Source organism: Myxocyprinus asiaticus, chromosome 23 (assembly GCF_019703515.2).
Source record: "Myxocyprinus asiaticus isolate MX2 ecotype Aquarium Trade chromosome 23, UBuf_Myxa_2, whole genome shotgun sequence".
In the NCBI taxonomy this organism is placed as follows: Eukaryota; Metazoa; Chordata; class Actinopteri; order Cypriniformes; family Catostomidae; genus Myxocyprinus; species Myxocyprinus asiaticus.
The window spans coordinates 23402816-23427111 of record NC_059366.1 but is presented as its reverse complement, the minus strand read 5'-3'; the positions used below and the strand labels follow the sequence as shown (position 1 = coordinate 23427111).

The window sequence follows — 24296 nt, the reverse complement described above, 5'->3', positions numbered from 1 at the left end:
TTTTATGGATAAAGGGACTGTGGAAAAGCTGAAGCTACCATTAAAAACTCAAGAATAAGCAGGCTATACAAACTACAAAGGGCCATCCTGAAATCTTAAGGTCTGTACCTTTAAAATGAGGTGGTTTATCATTGGGGTCAAAGTCTATTTTGCCTTCAATTACTGCTCTACAAGCTCTTAAAAGTCACAAGTCCCAAACCTCCACCGATTAATCTAATGCTTCAGTGTAAAAGAGTGCTAATCAATGGAGATTCCAATATTTATTGTTGATGCTTTTACCAATGTACCTTTTAAGGGTAATTCTGCTGCAGTATGTCTTGTAGAGAATGTAAGTATTTCATTACATAAGACAAAGACTTCAATGTTTCTCTTTCCACAGTGAATACATTTATTCCTTATTCATAATGAAAAGGTCCAAATGTGTGAGCACTTGATATTATGAAATGGCTCTCTGTAATAAATGTAGGAACTGCAAGATGAACTTTATCAGAACATTGCTGCTGAAATGAATTTATCGGAGACTGCTTTTATCACAAGACAGGATTCTTTGGATTTTTCCTCAGGTATTCTGCTGTTTGTGCAGTTTAGACACATGTAGAACAAACAACTCTGATTAACATATGTTTGACAGTGGTCTGTGGTGGAAAGTTAATTCATTCTTTAATAAAAATGCAGTACACGTCAATCTGCTTTTCAATAATAATTTAAAAAAGTTTGATGTATTTTAATAGGAGCACGGTTTGGATTGCGCTGGTTTTCCCCCCAAAATGAGGTTGCACTTTGTGGACATGCAACATTGGCCTCAGCAGCAGTGCTGTTTTACCTTAAAAGTAAGAAATGATTGTCCTAACACATATACAGTATATATATATATATATATACTGTATATATATCCAAAGACAAAATATGTAATATTATGAAAACTATTGTAAAACCACAATAACATCACACAGACAATGCCAACCATGTTGTGGTGTTTGAGACAATGAGCGGGGAGCTATTTGTGCGTCAACATGGAGAATCTCTAATAATGGACTTTCCCCTAAACAAACCAAAGCCTCAGGTATGACCACAGGAAACCTCCTTCAACACAATCAATACAGACTCTCGTGACTTATCAGGTAGTTGCTCTTGGTCCCAGTTTTCAATTCTTTCATTTGCAGGATCAACATGAAATCAAGGATCTTTTAAGGGTAAATATGCCAGTTAGTAATTTTGTACCATAACATTGCGTTTCAAATGACATACGCCTAACTGGAAACAAGCTCTTTTTGGTACATCTGCAGGCTGCTGTAGGAGGCTTACCCATTCATGATGTGTACTACTGTGCAACTACAAAGAAGCTGATGGTTCGTCTAGCTGACACATGCAACAGGTACTGCTGGACATTTCAGAGGCATTTCTGAAAATAACAAGAAAGGAAATGCCACGAATGATGCCACTGTGTTTGTGGGCATTAAATGAGATGAATAATGTCAAGAGAGTTGAATAAATTAAAGGAACATTCCGGGTTCAATACAAGTTACGCTCAATCGACAGCTTTTGTGGCATAATGTTGATTACCACAAAAATTAATTTCAACTCAATTTTAAAATGAAAAAATTCCCCCCATTCACTTCCATTGTAAGTGCCTCATTGTAACCTCAATTTTTCCTTATTTTTAAAGGAGGGACAAGTCAAAATAAACTTTTGTGGTAATCATTATTATGCCACAAATGCTGTCGATTGAGCTTTACTTGTGCTGAACCCAGAATATTCCTTTAACAGTTCAAAGCAAAACAAGAGCAAGCAGGAAACACCTTTGCAGGTTCAGTTCACTGTGCAATGAAACAATCTGATGTTTTTGAACAATTATATTCTCTGTTCAAGAAATCACAGTATATTGTTCGGGTTGCTTTCTCCATTGTTTTTTTACCTTCAGAATTTTGTTTTGCCATGTTGCTGATTTATGATTGTTTGCAGGACTGAACTTACATCTTTAAAGCCCAAAGCAGAAGCTCTGCTGAAAAATGAGCCTACTGGGAAGATTAGAAGTCTCATTGTTACATTAAAAGGAGCACAGCCTCCTTATGACTTCTACTCTCGTGTCTTTGCACCCTGGATTGGGGTCCCTGAGGATCCAGTCACTGGTAAGCTTGCACATAAATAAAAGTTGAAGTGCAGTTTGAGCAACAGAGAAAATGTAAAAAATAGTAATAAATATTTGAATGTTTATCATGGTAATTATACAGCCAACCCATATTTTAAGTACTAAATCAAATGTGAGCTGCTGTGGAGATGCACACAAAATGGAAATCATACAATGTATAATATGAATGTAATAACTGCATTAAAAAGCTAAAAGCTTTTTCTAAAAGGGTCTGCACATACAGTTCTTGCTGGATACTGGTCTGAGAAACTGGGGAAAAAGAAAATGTTGGGTATGTCCTTTTCCTTCAGTGCATCATTTTAGCATTTTATTTATTTAAAATTGGCAGAAATTAAGGTCCATATGTTACATCATGCACAATGTACACAAGGTGAAATAAAATACAGAATCCACATTAAAAGAGAAATACTAACAGAAGTCCACATTAGTGAATCAGTTCAAGTTTCCTCAGATGTTCAATTATGAGTAAAATAAGTATACCTAAAAAATACAATAGGCTGTGGCTCAGAATAAGGAATGAAGCTTTTTTTTGTTGTTTTCTTCTCCCTGTGGTAGCCTTCCAGTGTTCTGGTCGTGGAGGTGAGCTGGAGCTGGAGATAAGAGATGACGGTCGACTGGACATCAGTGGTCGGGCGCAGATCATTTTTCAGGGAATTCTCAAAATTTAGACGAACTTGCACAATTAACTTATTGAATTTGTTAATAGTTTTGATGGCAATAAAAAGTGGATTTAAGTGTCTACTGCCTGATCTGAACTTGAAATCGAAATCAGTCATCACACATTAACTATTACTTTAATGTGCTGGAATTTATAATACAAAAATTAACATTAAAAATAACATTAATCAAGAATACAAATACAAACATCAATTAAAAACCACTTACTGCTTATAAAATGTACATACAAAAACATGACATTAGAGGAATATAATTACAGGATTTACGGCATTTAAAAAAGTGACATGAGGTAGGAATTGATCAGGCAGAGACAAAGTATAATTTAATCTGGAGTTAAATAGTTTATGGCCAAATCCAGAATTGAGGAAAGGTGTCATTATCAAAGAAGAGCTGTCACCATTGCTTTTAACATCTGGTATGGCATCCAGCATTAAAACAAAAGGTCTACACAGTCTGAAGCAAGCATATGCTTACTTATTTACTCAAGTTTTGTTCAAGTAATAGGTTGTTTCAGAGCACCATTGGTTTATGTGAGGTAGTATGCTTCAGACCAGGAGAGAACATCAGATCACAAGTGAACTGTGGGTAGTGCTTTATGAGTGGCAGGAGGCAACTGTAAAATGTTAATTAAATTAAGGAGAATTATAGTAATCAAGTTTACTTCTAACAGTCTTTTCCTGATGCTCAAGTTGTAGAGCATTTCACTAGCAATGCCAAGGTCATCGGTTTGATTCCCAGGGAACACAAATACTGATAAAACGGCATTTAAAGACAGGATTACACTACTCAACTTTAATGCTGATTTTTAGTAGGACTAAGTTGGTGCTAGTCTACTCCAGTCTACAGGTTTTTGTAGAAAGAGTTTGAGAAAACTGTGTAGTACATGATGGGGACCGAATCTATACTATGATTCCATCTAGACAGAGGATATCAAACAAGAGAAAATCTCATAGTGAACAATGCTTCATGACTCAAATCTGAAGTCATACAGTGAGCAGCCAGGGAAAATATAGCGACACTAAACTCAAGAAACGAAGATGGTTAACAAAGCACAAAAGTGGAGTTTTAACTTTTACCAGCTCTCACCTCATAATACAGACTATAGATTCCATACTGGCCGCGTCGCCCCACCCAAGACCGCAAACTGTCATGCATCTCCTAGAACGGGAGGCCGTGTGTTTCTATGCAAGTCTGTGACTGGGTCGGATCTTGAAAGTCGGGTAGTGTGTGATGCCAGTTTTTGTCTGTAGCGATTTTTTACGTCAGTAAGTGTATGATGCCTGTTTTATTTAAATCTGTTCAGATTTTAAAAGTTGTGTAGTGTAAGCCAAGAAAGAGTTCACCCAAAAATGTAAATTCTCTCATCATTTAGTCACCTTCAAGCCATCCCAGATGTGCATGACTTACTTTCTTCTGTTGAACACAAATTATGGTTTTTAGAAGAATATCTCAGCTCTGTAGGTCCTCACAAAGGAAGTGAATGGTGACCAAAATTTTGAAGTTCCAAAATTACATAAAGGCAGCATAAAATTAATCTAGAAGACTCCAGTTGTAAAATCAATGTCTACATCGCAGGGCCAGCCCAAGCATTTTGGGAGCCTTAAGCAGATTTTCAAAATGGGGCACCCCTACCTTCAAGTACAACTATAAATTGTGCAAATAAACAAGTCTACTTATTTAAAAGTGCTTAAAAATGTAAAACTATCAACTATAGTTTATCAGAACAGGTATAACTACTTCAGAAGTACAAAAAAAGAAATAACTCAATTATTTAAATTAACCAAACACATATCACATGCACAAATTAATAAATATATTTAATCAAATTCTGAGCAAATGAAAAATAATTAAATGACCAAATTAAGGTGTGGTACAGAACACTTGCTGTAAATAGTGGCATATGGTACTTGCACCCTGGTGTATAATATAACAGTATATAATCTAATAAGTAGGCTATTGCGATGGAACTTTACAATAGCTGGCAGCGGGAAGAAACGCACCTGATGTGTCACGTGTCAAATTCACATACTTATCTCTCCCTGTCTTTTCTTCAAAGCGTATGCAATATTTTTTATAGTTTTGATAGGTTCCATTGGACTATTGGCATGCATATAGCTGGTCTGTGTTCCCAGTGCCATTTTCACTTATTGCAAATAATTATATGGATATACTGAACCAGTGGAGAGGGTGGCCCATGGTTGCAGCGGGGGCCCTATGCAGCCGAATACGTCGCTTATTAGGCAGGGCTGGCTCTGCTTCATCGTGCATATCGCCACATACTGGGTAGGATGGAGAATTCATAGTTAAAAAAGGACTTAAATGTTGTTCTGTTTCTCACCCACACTTATCATATCACTTCTGCAGATATAGATTTAAATACTAGTATTGAGTCGTATGGATTACTTTTATGCTGCCTTTAAGTGCTTTTTGGAGCTTCAAAATGTTGGTAATCATTCTCTTGCATTGTATAGACCTACAGAGCTGAGATATTCTTCTAAAAATATTTGTTTGTGTTCAGCAGAAGAAAGTAAGTCAAACACATCTGGGATGGTATGAGGGTGAGTAAATGAGAGAATTTTGATTTTTGAGTGACCTATACCTTTAAATCACTTTAGATAAAAGGTTCTGTGAAGTGAATAAATGTAAAATTATCTCATTTAAATGAAAGCATTAAGAAATGTAATCATGTACCTGCAATGAGGTATTTATTTAGGAGAATTGTAAATGTATTAGCAAAGGATATCATATTTTTCTGCTGAAGGTGACCTAGAAGTATTTCTAGCGGTGCATACCGGGGCAGGGTGGGTGCAGAGCCCAGCGTGAGGAGCTTATATTTGGCTCTAGTAATGGCCACATTCAGCCTGCGCCAGTCCTGCAGCAACTCACCCAGCTGAAAGATGACAGACAGATTTTAGAATAACAAAAAGTGCTAATATAAAAAAAGATCAATTAACTGGCCATATTGTGTCTAAGACGCAAGTTACTCAAATTACTTTTGTGTTTACGGAACAATAAAAGCAATATCATGCAAAGTTGTACTGAATATCAGTTCTAATGTGACATCAACTTACGGCCAAATCACAGCCATTCTGACATTTAGTAAAACACTCTTGCATGTGTGATATTTCCCTGTTCAATTATAAAGGAGCAGTTTATTTCACTTACGTTGCCCTCAGTGTTGCTCCTAACAAAGGACACAATGATGATGCTCTTGTCACGGCCCTGGTACTTGTCCACAACGTTGACTTCCAGAGCTCTATATGTCGCTCGCTGCAGCAGACTGGAGATGGCTTTCAGCTACTGCCGTTATGGGGCAATGACCCCATTGTCAGCTGATCTGCATCCGGCCTACAACACAACATTTAAAATTTAATTTCCAGTTTGTTTTCTTTTATATGTTTTCCTGATGCACAGATCTAGCACTTTTCTAGTACTTTATTGCTTATTAGAAATCCAAGTTCTACACAGATTTCATTCACGGATAAAACATGTATTGCACACTATAAATGGCATGTTCTTACCTTCAAAACCAGAGTGACAAGGGAATGTACCAAGATGGCTTCCATCTGGTTACTGATTCCACTTTTCTCCACTGTCTCTGGGGCGGGGACCTGAAGATATACAGTGCAGAAAGGGACAATGATAAAAATGTCAGAAAGACAGATTTAGGATAAGTCAAAACAAGAAAATGTCTTAAACAGTTACGCTTTGTTCACACTGCAGGAAAAATCTATTTTTTTTCACACTGACTGTAAAAACTGCAAGTTATATGTTGCCATATCTGATTTTTTTTCTGTTCAGACTGCAGTCACTCTTGCTAGCACATCCACATTAGTTGTCATAGTAACAATACAAACTTACTTTAGCAATGGATGATTTGCCATTGATTATGTTTTTCATATTAACACATTTGTTACAGACAATGGCTTAAAAACAGGAGAGGTGGCCTTTGCAAAGTTTGTTGCAGCTTGGGTTTACAACTGAACTGGGCTGCGAATCCCAAAAGCATCGCAAACTTAAGTTGATCGAAGAGACCACTGGCGCCAATGGTTTCTACGATCAACTTAGGCTTACAATGCTTTAGGAAAATGCTGCCCTGTTCCATTTTAGCCAGGACGTCTCATATTTTGGCCAAAATTACGATGTCCCATACAGGATGCCTATTGTCCTGTATTTTAGCAGGCAGCGAAACGTCCCACGTTGAAGGCATTGTGTCCCGTATTGAAGCATAAAAGGGTCAACTCTTGAAGAGGACCCCCATCCTGTATTGAAGCACTCAAAATGCTCAAGCGTACCGTATTCGCGTTAGATATTCGATACCTTATCGCGTTGTGGCTCGCAGCCAGTGCATTACTGCACCTTAGCGCATCTCTTCAGGTGGGTAAAACCAATGTCTGTATTATTTAAAAAGAGGTTTGCACTGCTTTGGCTGCCCTGTAACATAGACAAGACATATGGGTGCATTCCATTCTGAAGTGCTCGACCCTATGCCCCATTACCCTTAAAGACTTCACCTTCCACTGCGACAGTTTCGGATGGCTGAAAGGTGTAATAAATGGTCATTCTGAACTCACTTTATAAGTCATTTTTATTTAAAAATCTGTTTTCAATGATCCTACAGCGTGGCCATCATTATATTTTACCTTTGAAGTGCCCTGTGAAAACATCATTTATGCCATTTGGAACACAGTATATGTCTTCATGTTGCAACACCTGATGTAATCAACGAATGATGAAAAAAAAAACATATAAAATCTGATCTGACCGTTCAGACTTAGATGCATAAACTAACATTTTAATCAGATTCCAAATCACCTACGAATGTAGTTTAGTACATTTTAATGCTAATGTAATAATGTAATTTTATGTTTTTGTCCTGTTCAGACTCCAAAAACCTAAATGGATTTGAGTCAGATAAGCCAAACAAATTTGTGACCATAGCCTTAGACTGACCTCAGAGGTATCCAGGAAACACACAGGGTCATTGGGCTCCAGTGCAGCCTGAACCCAAGCCCTGTATTGTGGTCGACAAACATACAGCTCCAGCTCCTTCTCAACCTGTGCTATATTGGGCAGCTATAGTAATGCACTGGCTGTGCTCTCAGAGCCATACTCCAGTCTGCCCTCATACATCAGAGCATTGCTCAGAGACATGATCGTCCTGCAGGGGGCAAAATTTAAAGTGCAAGATTAACAAGGTTACAGCTGGTGGTTTATGTGAATATTCACACTTTTGCTTACATTCCAAACCTGTATGTTGTATGTTTCCCAGTGGAACACAAAAGGAGAATTTGAAAGAATCTTCACGCACTTTTTTCTTCCATTTAACAGTTCATAGCGACCACATTTGTCAAGCTCATACATCAAGTCTCAAATAAAATATGGTGCAGGTTTGACGTTATAAAGTTTCATTACATGCACTTGCGAAACTATGTTTGATGTTATTGATGTCTAAAACTTGCATCACAGACACCATATTTGATTTTATAGCTGCAGAGGAAGTGATGATTATCAGTGAAAAATGAATATATCGGTATATGGCTTCAGAGAACTTGGAATAAAGTGCATTCTCTTTTTGCATTCCATGGAGAAAAAAAAAATAGCAAAATTCATGTCTAGAACAAGGTTGAGTAAATAATTACATAATTATTATTTTTTGGTGAACTCATTAATGTACCTTTATCAATCAAATAGGTTAATCAAACTCCCCACCTGTTCATTCGTTATTGAACATTCAGCTGAACAGCTGCATTACTGTGGTGCTCCAGACGTTTGAACAAACTCTCATCCATGCCCAAGGCCCTGAGGAACATTTACAGTAGCACAGTAGTAAGTTTCATGCATGATGATGGTAAAATAGGAGGATGATGATGATGATAGTGCAACGTTAAACTCAAAAGGACATATGTGTATTGCAAGGACATTTTTAATTATTCATCAGTGTGTGGACAGCGATGGAACTGAAAATATTACCTTGCTTCAGCGTTCTGCACAATAGGAGGCAGCTGCTGGTGATCTCCCACCAGGACAAAGCGCTGGGCATAGAACAGTGGCCCCAGACATACCGGCTGACTGATCTGAGATGCCTCATCCACTATGCAGAAGTCAAAGCGTCTACGGCTGAAAATTGGGTGCTTCACACCCATACAAGTGGTGGCCATGATGAGCTACAAAGGACAATGGAAGAGTTTGGATTTTCTTTTTTTCTTGATGATGTATAATTTGCATACATGTTAATACATGTTAGTGCTGGTTTTTACAACCGTCACGCTGGTTTTTACACAATGTGAAAATGACAATGAATAAAAATGTAATATTACATGTTCTTATGAGTATCAACCCCTCTTCATCATGCGGCTAGTATTATGTCTGCATTGTGCATCTATAACAAAGTTTTTACAAGCGGCGGTCTGCCAAAAGTGCATGCCCATTTTTATTACATCCATAACTCAAGTTCATTTCCTGATCTAAATGGGGGAAAACTTACTAACTCGAATGGCTGCATTGTAGCTGCAGGGTTTTGCAATTACACATAAAGCAGTTAGATTTACTGGCAATGAGTCCTTAAGATGAATGTCATGATTTCACTGCAATTATCACGTCAGTAATGCGGTAATTGCAGCTTAACAATATCTATTTTTAACATGTCAGCAACTGTGACAACGATTCAACGCCATTTTATATCCGACCATTTTATTTCTCTTGATGAATTAAAATAAACCTGTCTTGCTTGAATGAAGTCCTGACGGCAAAAACCAGGAGCCTCCGTCTCACGCGTTCAAGTGTGTGCGTGATGCAGAAGCAGCTGTGAAGTCTGAGTGAGTGAAGTTGTGCCGAGGGAAGGTTGAATGACATTTGTTCGTAAGAAAAATGCTAACAGAGAATGCACCGGACAGGACACTGTCGATAACATATGAACCCCCGATGAAATACACCCCCCCATATTTATTTTTATTTATTTTATGGATTAAAACAATTCACACGGGTCACATTTTCAAGTCAGAAAAAGATGGAATTCCGGAGAATCACATCCCTGACTAAAAAACAATAAGGAAATTATTAAAAAGAAACTGAGGAATTCAAGAACTTATTGACAGTTTTTAAACTTCTCTTGTTGCTTTAAATAAAATAAATGATTAGCGAAGCAAAATCAGAGTCTGCAATTTCAAGGGCTGTCTCAAATTGCAAAATTGTTCCAGTGCAGTGAAATGTTTGCTCCATAAAAATTCCCATAATGCACCAGGGAGCATCGCTGCTATGTACTATGTTCCTTTACCGAAAACATCCTTGTGTTTTCTGAAGTTTGTCAAGTTGTTAGAAGACAAACACAAGTGTAAAATTATAAAGGTAAAGCCTTATTTTCTCTTTAAAAGAGATGTTGTTTGTAATTTGTCTTTAATCTTTGTCTTTTATCCATAATGACCAAGAAAGGGAAACAATCTTTCAAATATTAGTGTTGTTAGAAGGTTAAAAATTCACTCCTACATATTTTCATTTCTTTTTTTATGTAATTTATCTTTCATAATAAAACAGTTAATTTGAATATCAACAACGAAAATGCCCGACAGTGTCATTTCTACAGTGATGTTGTTGAACAATAGCAGATGTGTTTTAATGTGCAAGCTCGTAATCGTGACGCAGGTGATTGAGTCATAAGTGTCCCAATGTTCAGAAGATCAACACCCTTGCCAGGGGCCGAATTCGTGTTCAGGATATACCGACTCACGACATAAGGAGCTAGGGAGCTGATTGAGACAAACCCCCATTGTATATTTATCATGGGAATTGTCTGGTAGTCATTGGCAGCACTTTAAGAAGACAAAGTTTAAATAGTTTGAACTTTAAGTGCAGCTTTATAATACCTGACTAATGTATGATAAAAAAACAATGCAGAGAAAGAAGGTGGAAAATGGTCCTGTAACATGAAATTCTGACTGAACTGAACCTTGATTAACATAAGTGGTCTTCAAGGATGAAAAAAAAGGGTTGAATATAAAAACATTTACCATCATCTGCAGCAGCAATGAAACAGAATATGGTTACTATAAAACAAACCTGATTTCCAAAGTTGTAATAAATAAGCTCTTACCAATGTACAAATGGTGGTAGTTTTCCCAGTGCCAGGCATTCCCACAATAAGCGTGTAATCTTTAGACAGTAGCACTTTTCATAGCTTGCTTCTGGGGTTTGTTGAGTCCTGAGAGGTGATTCAAACTCAACATTAGGAACAGCAGCATAGAAGCGTATTATTTACGAGAGCAAATCAAGGGCTCATTTAAAAGAAGCTCACGTTTAAACTATGGTGTAAAAAAAAGGAGAAAAAGACAAGAGCACACCTTTCAGAGTGTTGGCAACAGTCTCCTTGGCGTCTCGTGGTAAAACACTGCTCAGATTGTCAATGAATTGAGGAGGCCTGAATTCCACAATCAACTCCCTTAATCTTTCACTGCAGAAATATATTAATTTTTTTAGTTAAAAAAACACAATAAGAAAATGTTAAACCAATGATAATGATCAAACCTGGCCTGTGCATTCTCCATTAACATTTAAAGGTTTCCTAGGTGAGTGCTAAGATCGTCTGCACCTTCATCCTGGTCTAGTCGTAAAGCTGTGTTTGAGGAATACTTGGAAAGATTTCTGGAACAATAAAAATCTGGAATTAGGCATTATTCTACATGTAAACATTATTTGCTTCAACTTCAGGCTAACAAAGGCTTTATATTTAAATGTGGACACTGCTTATTGGAATGTCATTATAAAATCAACATGAAAACAATGAAAAATACATCTGCAAGAGACTTACTTATCCAAAGAACACATCACTCCATTGAGTGTGATTTCTGTGATGTATCCTGTGGCCAGACCTATGAACACTGAGTCCTGATCACTGACTACAATCCTGTCTCCCACGTTCAGCCCAGCGAGAGTCTGTTCTCCCTTCCTCTTCTTAAAGCCGTGTTTATACACCCCATCAGACAAAACACTGACACTTCCAGCTAACCACATGTTCCCCAAGCAGCCACCACTCTTTTCCCTGAGAATGACATCAGAAACAAGGACGCACCAGGGGCTTTCATTTATAGGCATGGGAACTGTAAGAACTTCTGGTACCTATTTTTTGTTGTGACCACATCTGAGAAAGAATGCAGCCATTTAAGAACCGTTAATGGAACTTAACATCTGGAAAATCATTCAGTTCCATTATTTTTGTTTTTAATGGAATCTCTACTGAAGAAGAAATGGCTGTCAATACTCAAATCCCAACCCTACATGTGCCTACTATTCTTATGAATAATTTTAACAATGCCTCTTTTGAAAAAACAATTGAAGTGGATAAATTCAGAAACTCTTTATTTTTTACCTTTTTTTTTTTTCTTTTTCACCCAATTTGGAATGCCCAATTCCCAGTGCGCTTTTAAGTCCTCGTGGTCGTGTAGTGATTCGCCTCAATCCGGGTGGCGGAGGATGAATCCCAGTTGCCTCCGCGTCTGAGACCATCAACATCTTATCACGTGGCTTGTTGAGCGAATTGCCACGGAGACATAGCACGTGTGGAGGCTTCATGCCATCCACCGCGGCATCCGCTGACTTCAATCCATGATGCCACACCGAGAACGAACCACATTATAGCGACCACGAGGAGGTTACCCCATGCGACTCCACCCTCCCTAGCAACCAGGCCAATTTGGTTGCTTAGGAGACCTGGCTGGAGTCACTCAGCACACCCTGGGATTCGAACTAGCGAACTCCAGAGATGGTAGTATTTTTTACCTTTTTAAACCTGTTGAAGGCCTCTGTGCTGAAACGTGGTGGTTTTATTAAAATAAACTTTCACCCTTTAACAAGAGTTTCTGTATTTATGCCCTACATTTGTATTGGCTCTATCCATACACCTTGTTTCTTGATGAAGTTGTCCCAGACTCATTACCCAAATTTTGAGAAAACACCCACCTCTGCTGGGCAGTCTGTAGACAGATATTACGACGGCCTCCTTTGTTCTACATGGTGAGAGCCTCTAGTGAGCAGAGCAGCAGCCAGTGGCTGACGTACTGGAGGTGCACCTGCTTGAGGTGCTGGCTCTCCAGCTGCACAAAAGCATGCGAATCCTCACCAAAGTTCTCCCCGGGATCTTTCTCTACAGCTCTAGGTAAAAAGAAAATGATGCGTTTCATGCTTAATTAAATCAGTTGTAAAAAACAAAACAAATGCAGTTGTAATGGAAGATAACATGCTGTATAAGAATAAACAGCCATTACCTGTTGTAAACTGCACAGTTTCTTCTCTGAGGACAGTACTTGCAAGCCTGCTGGTCAGACACCATGGCAGGCAAAGGGGCCAATTGACTCCTACCATCCACCTTGACCAGCCTGCTGCCAATGTGATGAGCCAATGTGTTCCTTATTTTAATCAGCTCTGAAATGGATTAAATATTAATCAGTATAGTCATAAGCAGGATAAAAGCTTAGCATATTTTTAGCACTTGGTTACATTGTTATTCCTAGAAATATGGTCCACTGGCTCTTATATGATACATTTGTATAAAATGACATGGTGTCAAAAAAATAAACAGCCTGAAGCAGAAAAAAAAAAACAGAAACAAACCTCTCCTGTCCATGTGGTTGCCTACAACAGGATGTAAACTGCCAGACTTTAAGTCGACAAGGAAACCTGCCCCTGGATCACAACGTCTATCTGAGCCCATCAATGTGTACAGGATAACCTAGAATGCGAAAAAAATATTTCATTACTATATTTAAACTAAGGAAGAATTCTTTTCAACTATTAGAGTGGAATATTCAATATTAACAATATATTCATGATTTTGCAAGTGATTTAAAAAAGCTATTTTTTATAGCACCTCCGATTTAAACTTTAGTAGTTTAAACTGTCCGTTTCAATGAATCTTTTCAAAATTCAATCAATAGACTTTATGTGCAGCAGCGCCATCTTTGATTTTTAACAGGAATGACAATGAGGCTGTGAGGTACAGATCTACAGTTCAATGAGCTGTACTGCAGTTTAAAGTGCTTTTGGATCATTTTGCAGACAAAACATTGAAAAAATATCTTTCCAAGAACATTCAGTAGACAAAACTCCAGACAACATGAGCTGTAAAACATCAGATGTGATCAAAGAGCTTTATCAGCTTTATGCCGTGCATGAAGAGATGATAAGTCTATCCCTCACAGCCATGTTTGCATTCCTATTCAAATCAATGATGGCGCTATTGTGAATAAGTTCTTTTCAACAAATAAAATGTTTTAGTTAAAATATGTGTAGGTAAGTATTGCAGTTCACTATTATGAATTTTTCTTTTGGTGCATACAAATAAATGAGTAATTATCATTCTTTCTTGTGTATTTAGTGGAAAGCATGCCTTGATTACTATATAAGATATAACTCTTATATTTTGATAATTTCCACCCAGCCCTACATGTCAAACAGTTACATAGCATTTATTACCTGGCTGCGATGCTCAATGGAGTTGGACATTGCCTGTTTTCAGCTCCAGTGGCACAATTTTATCTATGGGCTGTCTGCCTCTGCGATGAATCCTAACCCTAGCTGTCACATCAATCTTCCCCTTCAGGCCGAAACATGGGGACCAGAAGTTCTCCTCAATGTTCACAAAATCTGTGACTGTCACACTAGAGGCTGCATCTTGCTTGCTCATAGCCCCATCACTTGGGCTGATAATAAATAACCACACAAACCATTAGGTTCATCTAAATATCGAAAATGAACAAACCAGCTGCATTTCTAACTTAAAGGAATAGTTCACACAAAAATTATAATTATTATTAATTCTCATTTACTCACCCTTATGTCATCTCAAACTCATGACTTTCTTTCTTCAGTGGAATAAAAATGAAGTTATTAAAGGGATAGTTAACCCAAAAATGAAAATTGTCTTATAATATACTCACCCTTCTGCCATCCCAGATATTACTTTCTTTTTTAGCAGAACACAAATAAATATTTTTGGAAGAATATCTCAGCTCTGTAGGTCCATGCAATGCAAGTTGATACTGATCAGCACTTTAGCAACAAAAAGCACAGACAATCGTAGTAAAAGTAATCCATATGAATCCAGTTGTTAAATATCTGGTCCTTTGTCACTATAATTGTTTACTTCCGGTCGCTCTCCCATGCGTGTTCATGAGAGGACCCTGTTCACGCTGCTTCTCGCATGACGCAAGCATGCTGGCATGTTCAAATAAAAGCAAAACCAATAAAGCTTGTGAACAAATCAAGCTGCACTTCCGGATGTATCCTGTCAGTTCTCGCGTGAGCATGCCAACACGCTTGCATCACGCAAGAGGCCGCATGAAATGATTCCCATCATTGGAGAGACCGGAAGTAAACAATTATAGTGAAAAGGAATCAAATACTGATCTTTTTCTCACCTAAATTGATCATATTGCTTTAGAAAACATTCATTTAAACACTGGAGTTGTATGGATTACTTTTACTACGACTGTCTGTGCTTTTTGGAGCTTTAAAGTGCTGATCACTATCCACTTGCATTGTAGGGACCAACCGAGCTGAGATTTTCTTCTAAAAATAATTTGTGTTCTGCAGAAGAAAGAAAGTCATACACATCTGGGATGGCATAAGGGTGAAGAAATCATGAAAGGATTTTCATTTTTTGGTGAACTATTCCTTTAAACCTTGCCATCTGCAGTCTCTTTGGCGATCACAAGTTGAAGCTCGATTCCGCTACCTTGCACTTGACGCATGCGCAGAGAGCGTGTACAGTGCATGCACATCAACAGAGCGCTTAAGGGGTTATATTTGGTCTGTCCAAATCTGATCGTATTGCATCAGAAGACATTAATTAAACCACAGGAGTTGTATGGATTATCTTTATGCCCTTTTTGGAGCTTCAAAGTGTTGGACCCCATTGACCTACATTGTATGGATATATTCACATCATATCTCCATCAAAATTTCTTTGTGTTCCACAAAAGAAATAAAGTCACATGAGTTTGAGACCGCATAAGGGTGAATAAATGAGAGAATTGTTATTTTTGGATGAACTATTCCTTTAAAAGTGCACTCAGTAACTATTCCTTTAAAAGTGCAGCTCGTGTCATATTGAACTTACAGTGACACCTAATGGTGTGGATGCAGCATCATTCAAAATCAATAGTTTTCCGTTTCAGACGCCATTGTAGAAATTCACTATTCACAATCAGCTATGATTAAATTAATCCAAGAGTGAAAGTGTTCAATAACAAGACGGTTACTGAGATCAAGCATGTAGTATTCAACTGGTTATGTGATTTTAAAATGGCAGCCCCCATGAGAGTGCCTCTGCCCCATGTAGAATAAAACAGCTTTTATAAGGTTACTGATATGACATGAGTCCTCATTTCATGTGAGTGGTGATGATTTTAGACACGTTTCAAAATTACAATTAATTTCTTTTAGAAGTTAAACTGAGAAACAAAAGGGGGGAAAAAATTACTGAGTGCACCTTTAACTATCCCATAAAATCTCATTTTTGTTTTCTTCCATGACTATTAGCTTTGAAGTCATCTATACGCTAGCATATTCCTAAAGGTTGACAAAAATAAAATTTTGCAGATTTACTGTCTTTCTCTTTTGTGAAAACAGACAAAAAACTGTTTGACTCATCTTGCACTTCACAAATTTTTGCCCAATCAAATGCTCTCTAGAGTGAGAATGTCCCTACCTCTAAAACTACCAACTAGCAAGTAGCAAATCATGATTCTCCACAAAAACTGGGCTTGTCGAGCCATTTCATTGGGTTCAAGCAACCCAAGCTCTCAAAATCTTTAGAGACCACTTTAAATAAATAAGAGACTTCGCTGTAAACTCACAGTTTCAGGATGAGTTGTTTGTGTCCAGCATGTGGTGAGGTGTGAAGATAGTCTTTTGCCCACTCAGATAAAGAGGGGAGATATTGTTCAACTTCCTGTCTCATGTCATCCTGGGTCAGTTTTAAACTGTACCTAGTAATCAAAAAATCAAGTGTTGATATGTGTTGTCAACAATCCTTTTAAAGCACTTGCATAACACAAAAATCATTATTATGGTCTTGCACTGTATAAACACAACAGTAACTGCATCTACTTGTATAATAGTAGAACTAATAACATTCTGCACATCTGAAGGTGGAAATTATGTTGCAATATAGCTCTTACATTTGTCTGAGGTAGTTGGAGCTCCTCAGTGCCTCTGTGGCAAATATCTGTATTCTCTCTGGGGAGAAGTCTGACGACATGGCTGCTTTTTGAAAGATATCATGAACTATGGTTCCATTTAACATCTGCTTGGATCCACCGTTGAATGCCTGATTGAAAATCACACACAAGCCAGCAAATAGTTTGATTATTTAAAGCACTAAAAATGAGACATTTAGACAATTAAGAATACAGTGAGGTTTGCATCATCATTTAGCATAAATAAATAAATGCATAAGTAGCAGGAAAACTCTGAAAACATTAATATTAGCAGTAGACACGAACTACAATACATAATAAAATGACAATATATAAGCAGAATAAAGTAAGTTTGGTTTATTTTTGTTCCGTTATCATTAATCTTTCCTCTTCTGCATTATATGTGTAGCCATCACACCTTGAACACCTCTCCCAGCACCCCTCGCCTCATGCAGCGAATACTGCTGGCAATGCTGGTACCAGACAGTAGCAGATCAGGCCGCAGAACCACAAAACCAGAGTCCCTATCAATCGTCCACAAGCCAGAAACACACCTCCCTTCCAAGTCAATGATGTCCCCCACTGCAACTGGAGTACTCTCCCTTAAAATTCGATAAACAATAAAAAAAGACAATCAAGAGAGAAAAACAAAAAGTTATAGTTAAGCAGGATGACAAAGATTAAAAACTTTCAACGAAAGTAACATTTTGTACCAGCCATCTTTAAGAATACAGGTCTCTGTGGTCTGTGTCGTCTTTGAGCAGGTGATGGTTAAGTGCTTCTCAGTGTAACTTCGTGATGAGGTCACTTCCTGTACATCGAGAACCCAGCATCGGTTGTGAACACCAGAGGACAGTATAACATGTTCTGGTATGCCTTTGTTTTTTCTAAAAGTCAAAGAAAAATAGGTTATGTTCCATTTTAATGCACAAAATATTATGTTATAAGCCAACTCCAAATCACATATGATAAAAAGGGGCCGGATTCACGAAACATTCTTAAGAAGAAAATTCTTCTTAACTACCATTTCTTCTTAACTTCAATTTCTAAGAAAAAAAAAAGAAAAAAAAAACTATTAATTCCAATTCTCAAATAAAAAATAAAAAATAAAAATCTCAAAATAACAAAGTTAAGATAACCTCACTCATGTCTTAAACCCCAAAAGGTAAGATGTTTAATGAATTTACTGGGTTGTTTCAAATGTGACGAGTTTTCTCATGTTGAGTCAGAAGTCACAATGGGTAGTTTGTGTAAATGTGATTTTATTCCAAAACATGTTTTTGACTGTTTTGTGTTTTATATTATTTTTATTTTCAATCATGTACTCATTGTAAATGTTATCCTGAAATTCAAACAATAAATGTTGCTTTGAAGCTTCTTAGTGTGGTGACCAATCTTGCGAGTCAATTCAAAAGGATGCACTGCATTGTGCTCTCTCTGTGGACTCTCTTTAGAGTCTCTAGAAACATAATTATATGATTAGAAAGCTAAGAGTGTCTTTTTTTACTTTAGCGCATAATACTCAAATTGTGTTTCTTGGTCAAAGCAACTCAAAATTATGGAGTGGGTAACAAATATTAAGTATTACAACATTATAATACTACGTACTAATATATGACGGTTAATGTCGTTAAACTAACACATCTTACACATTACATTTTAAAAAAATGATCGTTAAGTGCTTGCTTTTTAAAAAAAAAAAAAGGTTAATAGATAGATACATTTATCGTATTCATTTACCAGTGTTGAAGTTTTGAATTTGTTATATTAGACAATGCAAATTTATTAGCAGACTAATACAATAAAACAATGTCAAAGCCTGTCATTTTATTCTTAAGAAGAAGAAAAAAATAAGCGTTCTTAAGAAAATATTTGAAAACTTGTGTTCAACTTTTTCAACTATTGCACTTGGGAACATTTTTATGAACTTATAATTTCTTCTAAGAACTTTATTATTTTTTGTCTTTAGAACATTTTTGTGAATCCGGCCCCAGGTTCTATTAAACATTCATACTCAAGAAGACTAAACTTCTTGGGTTTTGGCACCTCAAAGTTTTGGTCCATGCCATCAAACCAATCGTCTTTCAGGTCATTAAAATCATCTTCAAATGGGACTGGCAAATTCTTTGCATCGACAATTTTGTCTTTCACTTGCAGCTCATCAGCACCCATCAAGGGTCTATTCTTAGTGACAGGACAATTAAGAGTGGTCTCTTTTTCTGTATTGGAGTCACTTTGTATCCATGAACTGCATGACACAATATAATTTGCCTCAGAAACTGCACAGATGTCTACCGCTGGAGTAAATGAATTCTCTTTCTCACATGTGCTGCTGAAGCTCTGATGGTGAGAAGGATTTTTGGAGAGCTTTGAGATACCATTCGTTTTTCCTTTTATTTTCACACCAGTCCCAGATGTCAATCGTCCATTCTCAAAATCAAGCCACTGAGATTTTATTTTTTTCTCTAGACTCTTTGAAAATGCTCTCTGTAATGAGTCTTCAGGAGCATTTGGATTGGCCTCTGGCTCACAATCAGACCCTACAGGAAGTTTCTGATCTTGCATGGTCCTGGCCCGCTTGGCACTCTGGATGTTCTCAGAGCTATACAATAACCTCTTCATGGAGCCAGAATGACTTAGGCCATTCTTGAGGTCAGGAGAGTCCCCTGGCTCCAGACAGCTATTTTTCCATTTACCCCTGACACCTTTGAACTGTAGACTACATGAGATAGGTGAGCGGTTCTCATATGAGGAGTCTGGACGGGCGTTTTCTGTCCTCGAACTGTCAGGCTTCTCTGGAACAGCAGAAGAATTTGGAGAGCAGGGGACATTTTCATCCTCAACAAAACAAGTCTTCAATGAAACAGGGGCTCCTGGAATTCCAGCTTCCATTCTTTTAGGAGACTTTGGTGAAACCTGAAAACATATAAAGTTGGTCTTATTAACAGATACTAAAATAAACAATCCATAGATATCTAAACAGACTCAGACATTAAAATACAGATTAATGTAAACTGATAAAATAATTACATATTAGATCGCAACTTATGAAGAATACAACAACAGATCAGCATTAATGAAGTAAACTATTTTTCTCATAAACTCTTACATTAAGGACTAGTATCATGTACTTACCTTTGAAAGGAAAAAAGCAGAAATGTTTGAACTCCATTGACCATTTGCAACACCATAAGTCAATGTTAAACAGGGACTGACAAATTCACATTTCAAAAGATTTTCGCAATTGGTAATATTTAGATATCTGGATGTTTACTGTCTGATTATGAAGAACAAAACGTCAAACAGTTGACGATCGAGTACTTACGGAGGATCTGTTGGATTTACACTTATTATCGCGGAACATAAAATGGCTAAAAATCGACTTTGCTTCGGAGAGTACAAATATGAAAACTCGTTTCAAAACTTATATAATTTTATAAGTTTCAAAAATATATATACATTTCACGTTGCGATGACAACTGGACATTAGAGATGACCGCTGTGACTCAAAAGTAATATCAGAAACAAATAATCTTACTAAACAACGGACAACCAAACAGTTTCACGTGTTCCAAAAATGTTGTTTTATAAATAGTAGTAGATCTCTTGCGTCAACAAAATTTGCTGCATCTCTAGAGACATTGATCTCTATGAGATCTCGAAATTCCCGCGAAATCAGCCAATGAAAAACACAGGAGGGCTGTGTCTCGTTTGGAAGGCTGCATGCTAGGTAGGAAGCGTCCTTTGAAGGCTGCAGTATACCGAGTGTCCTCCTTTAAACGAAACAGTCTTCATAAGACAAACGGAAACGGAACATGGTTGCTATGACAGCACGTCACTCTTTAACAAGCGCGAGCGCTTTGAGTGAGAAAGGAACAAATCCCTCTGCAAGGGAATGTATGAGGTAAATTTTAGGAGAGTTATATGATGGAAAGAGAAAAGAAAATAGATTTTACAGGTGTACTTGTAGTATAATACTTTATTTTAATTATATATTAATATAATTATACACTCTGCACCCATCTACTGAGGAACTTCAACTTGGGAATTGACATTCCTTGCGTTTGAACTTCATATTTATGGGCAAATTGGCGTCATTTTTAGACATTTCCAATGAAGCAAAGAATTGTGGGTTTTGAGTGCTCACGAAGGATACACCTCATGCATCCTCCGAATTCCCGTGAAAGAAGGTCGTATTCGAAGTGTCCTACTCGCTTTTCTGAAACGAGACAGCCTCGATGACGTATGCGGCCGACAAATGCGTCCTCCGGAGGTCGCATCCTTCCAAACGAGACACAGCCGAGAAAGCAAACGTTTTCCTCCTTGATTTCTGTGTGTGGCATTTACATGGGACACACAGCCACCTAACAGTACAGAGAAGGTCACTCCTTGTATTCCTAAATCGTTAAACAGATTAAAAACTTGACGTACTCGTAGAAATACATGTTATTCACATATCATATGGGCCATTCTTGGTATTCAGTAATAATCCAGTCCCCCATACTTTTTAGTGGTAGTTCACTAAAATGAAATGTTAACCTTTTTGCAAGATGTTGATATGTCCATTATAATGAATTAAAAATAATTATTGCATTAAACAATCTTTATAAGAAAAAAATGTTTTTGTGACAGACAAGCCTCGTTCATCAGGAACCGGATTAACAATCAATCAAAAAGACTTTAATTCAACATAATACTGAACCAAAACAAAAGTGCACACACAAACACTGCTGCATGAATCTCTCGCCCTCTCTGGCATCCCCGGCTCCTCCTTTTATCTCTCTCCCACTGATTGGGCAACTCAGTGCCAGGCGTGAGTCCTCTCGGCCTGGCCACACCCTCCTCATCACATACCCCCACTGCCCGATTCAGGCCGGGGATGATAATGATAATACTACTACTACTACTACTACTACTACTACTACTACCACCTTCCTGGAGGGGAGGAGTTGCCCCTTCAGCCATTCTGTTGCCGGCTGGTCTTCCCCGCCTCCTGGGTACGACGAGGGGGAGGGAGAAAGATAACAGGAGAGACAGAGGGACAAAAAAAAAAAAAAACTCTGGTTTCCGACCACACCACCATTCGGTCTTCAGCCAGCTGTCCAGCAATCCTCCATGGCAGGCGATGGCACTGGATTCCAACTCCTGGTGGCCGGCAGCGGTTCCTTCACATCCCGGCGGACAGCAGTGTGTCCTCTGTCCCCTGGTGGATGGCAACAGCACCTCCGCTTCCCCTGGCGGATGGCAGCGGCTCCTCCGTCTCCTGGTGGACCGCTCCAGTACCATCGAACCGCTCTCTGAACGAGAGGCTTCATCGGGAAAGAAGGAAGCAGGAACTGGATTAACAGTCAAAAAGACTTTAATTCAATATAAAACACTGACCTGAAACATTACAAAAGCGCACACAAACACTGCTGTGTGCGTCTCTCTCTCGCTCTCTCTGGCATCCCTGGCTCCTCCTTTTATCTTTCTCCTGCTAATTGGGCAACTCAGCACCGGGCGTGAATTCTCTTGGCCCGGCCATGCACTCCTCCTCGTCACAGTCTTCGTTCGCTTATACCAAGCATTTTGTCATGTCCTTGAGGCACTTCACGGAGTTCGTACCTAGAAAACAATTAGCAAAAATGTGCACGGTGTCTATATTTTTTCCATTAACAAACATTTGTGTTCCTTTGCTGAGAAAGATATACACCCCCCCCCCAAATGAATGATTTTATCTATATCTATCATTGATAGATAAGGCCATAAATTGTTTTCCCTCAGTCTGAACTCAACCCCATCACACCAACCATCATGAAGAAATCAATTGCCTGTGCCACCAAGGACATTTGGGAACGGGCAGTGGTTCCAACTGGAGAATTGTATCTGGCAAGAGATCAATGGCACAATCAGGTGTTCAGTGAGGGGTTAGTTGCATTGCTTTTGACTTACTGAACACTTCAAGCAAATCTTAATAGTCAGAAGGCATGTTATCCTTGCAATCCTCAGCTGAATTTGCAATGCAGATGGAGTGGCAAGAAGCAAGTATCTCATGTCGCAAGCATGTCTGGTGACAATGGGAATCCCATCTCTGTATCTGCCACTCATGCCAAGAGATTTCCAGGTTGTGTTAGGAGAGCCAAGGGAACCCTAAAACAAGTGGATTTGAGAGAGTGACTGACCAGAAGTTGAATCTCCTCAAAGTGCAAGGCTTCCATTTGTAGAGTGAAGGGGACAGTGGAAAGGCAGATAGTACCGGAGCCCAGGTGTCAGCCATCTAATGCTGAAACATGAACAGGAGGCACACAAGGAATGGTAGATAAAGAGTTGAAAAATGTTCACAGTCAATGAAATTTCCAGCTGCTCCTGAAATCACTTAGTGCAGAGACTATGGTTTTACTTTATCATTGAATAGTAGCTGGGACAGACATAGGTCTATTTTCTAGCATGACACATGACTTGTTATTCACCATTATGGGTTTTGTGGGAGTGTTGGGGAGATTAGGCAGGATGCGAGGAAATCACCAGAGTCACCGCAGTACAAGCACAAGCCCTGACGCCGTTGTCTCTCCGCAGTACTCAAACGAGCTCTTCCCACTTGCATGGGCTCAACGGCAGCAGTCGCTTGGGGAGGTTCAATCAATGTGCGGTGAACGTTAGTGGGTCAGCGCATTCTAAGATCAATCTTAATAGACAGAGATATATTTATATATATAAGGTCCAACATGAGATTATCTCGGCAGGCAAGCTCGGACTGTAATAGTCAATTGCAATTTAAAAAAAAAAATTAAATAAATAAAAAATAAAAAAAACACCCCACACCTTTAAATGTTTCATCTGCCCAACCACTTGGAGCAGCTAGGGTCAGTGTACACTCAGTTGCCGAGACTCGGCCGTGCATAATATTTAGTAAGTGCTCCCCCGCCTCCTTTCATCCTGATTGGTCAAATTCTGCCTTGAAGCGAGATGTGAAAATTTCCAGTGAGTAACAGACCTTTCTATTATTCTCCCAGACTGCTGTAGCCCATTCTAGAGCTCTGCCCTTAAATATAAGTGATAAATGCCACCTTGGATTCAGAAGTAGGAAAAATTTGGGGTTACTGGGCAATATAAATGGAGCATTGCAAAAGGAAGCCTTGACATTGATCCGAAGAACCATCAAATTTATCTGGCAGTGCCATGCAGGGGTTACCTGAAGATGGTGGATGTGCTAGTGGCAGCGCTGGTGGCGGGGCAGCAGCGGCAGCTTTAGGTGCAGTCTGCTGGGTGGTGGTCTGAACAAATTTGAGGATCGTCTCCAT

General features: G+C 38.4%; 1 protein-coding gene and 1 pseudogene across 1 annotated transcript; one reads left to right on the top strand and one right to left on the bottom strand.

Moving 5' to 3' along the window:
• The first annotated feature begins 244 nt into the window (after window positions 1-244).
• On the top strand, window positions 245-3592 carry LOC127414044 (phenazine biosynthesis-like domain-containing protein). Its single transcript, XM_051651711.1, has 9 exons — window positions 245-328; window positions 467-563; window positions 732-830; window positions 954-1063; window positions 1164-1193; window positions 1287-1375; window positions 1963-2129; window positions 2358-2420; window positions 2705-3592. Exons 1-9 carry the CDS (start codon window positions 245-247, stop codon window positions 2815-2817), a joined length of 852 nt encoding a protein of 283 aa, XP_051507671.1. The 3' UTR covers window positions 2818-3592.
• Window positions 3322-24296, bottom strand: LOC127414334 (DNA replication ATP-dependent helicase/nuclease DNA2-like; annotated as a pseudogene).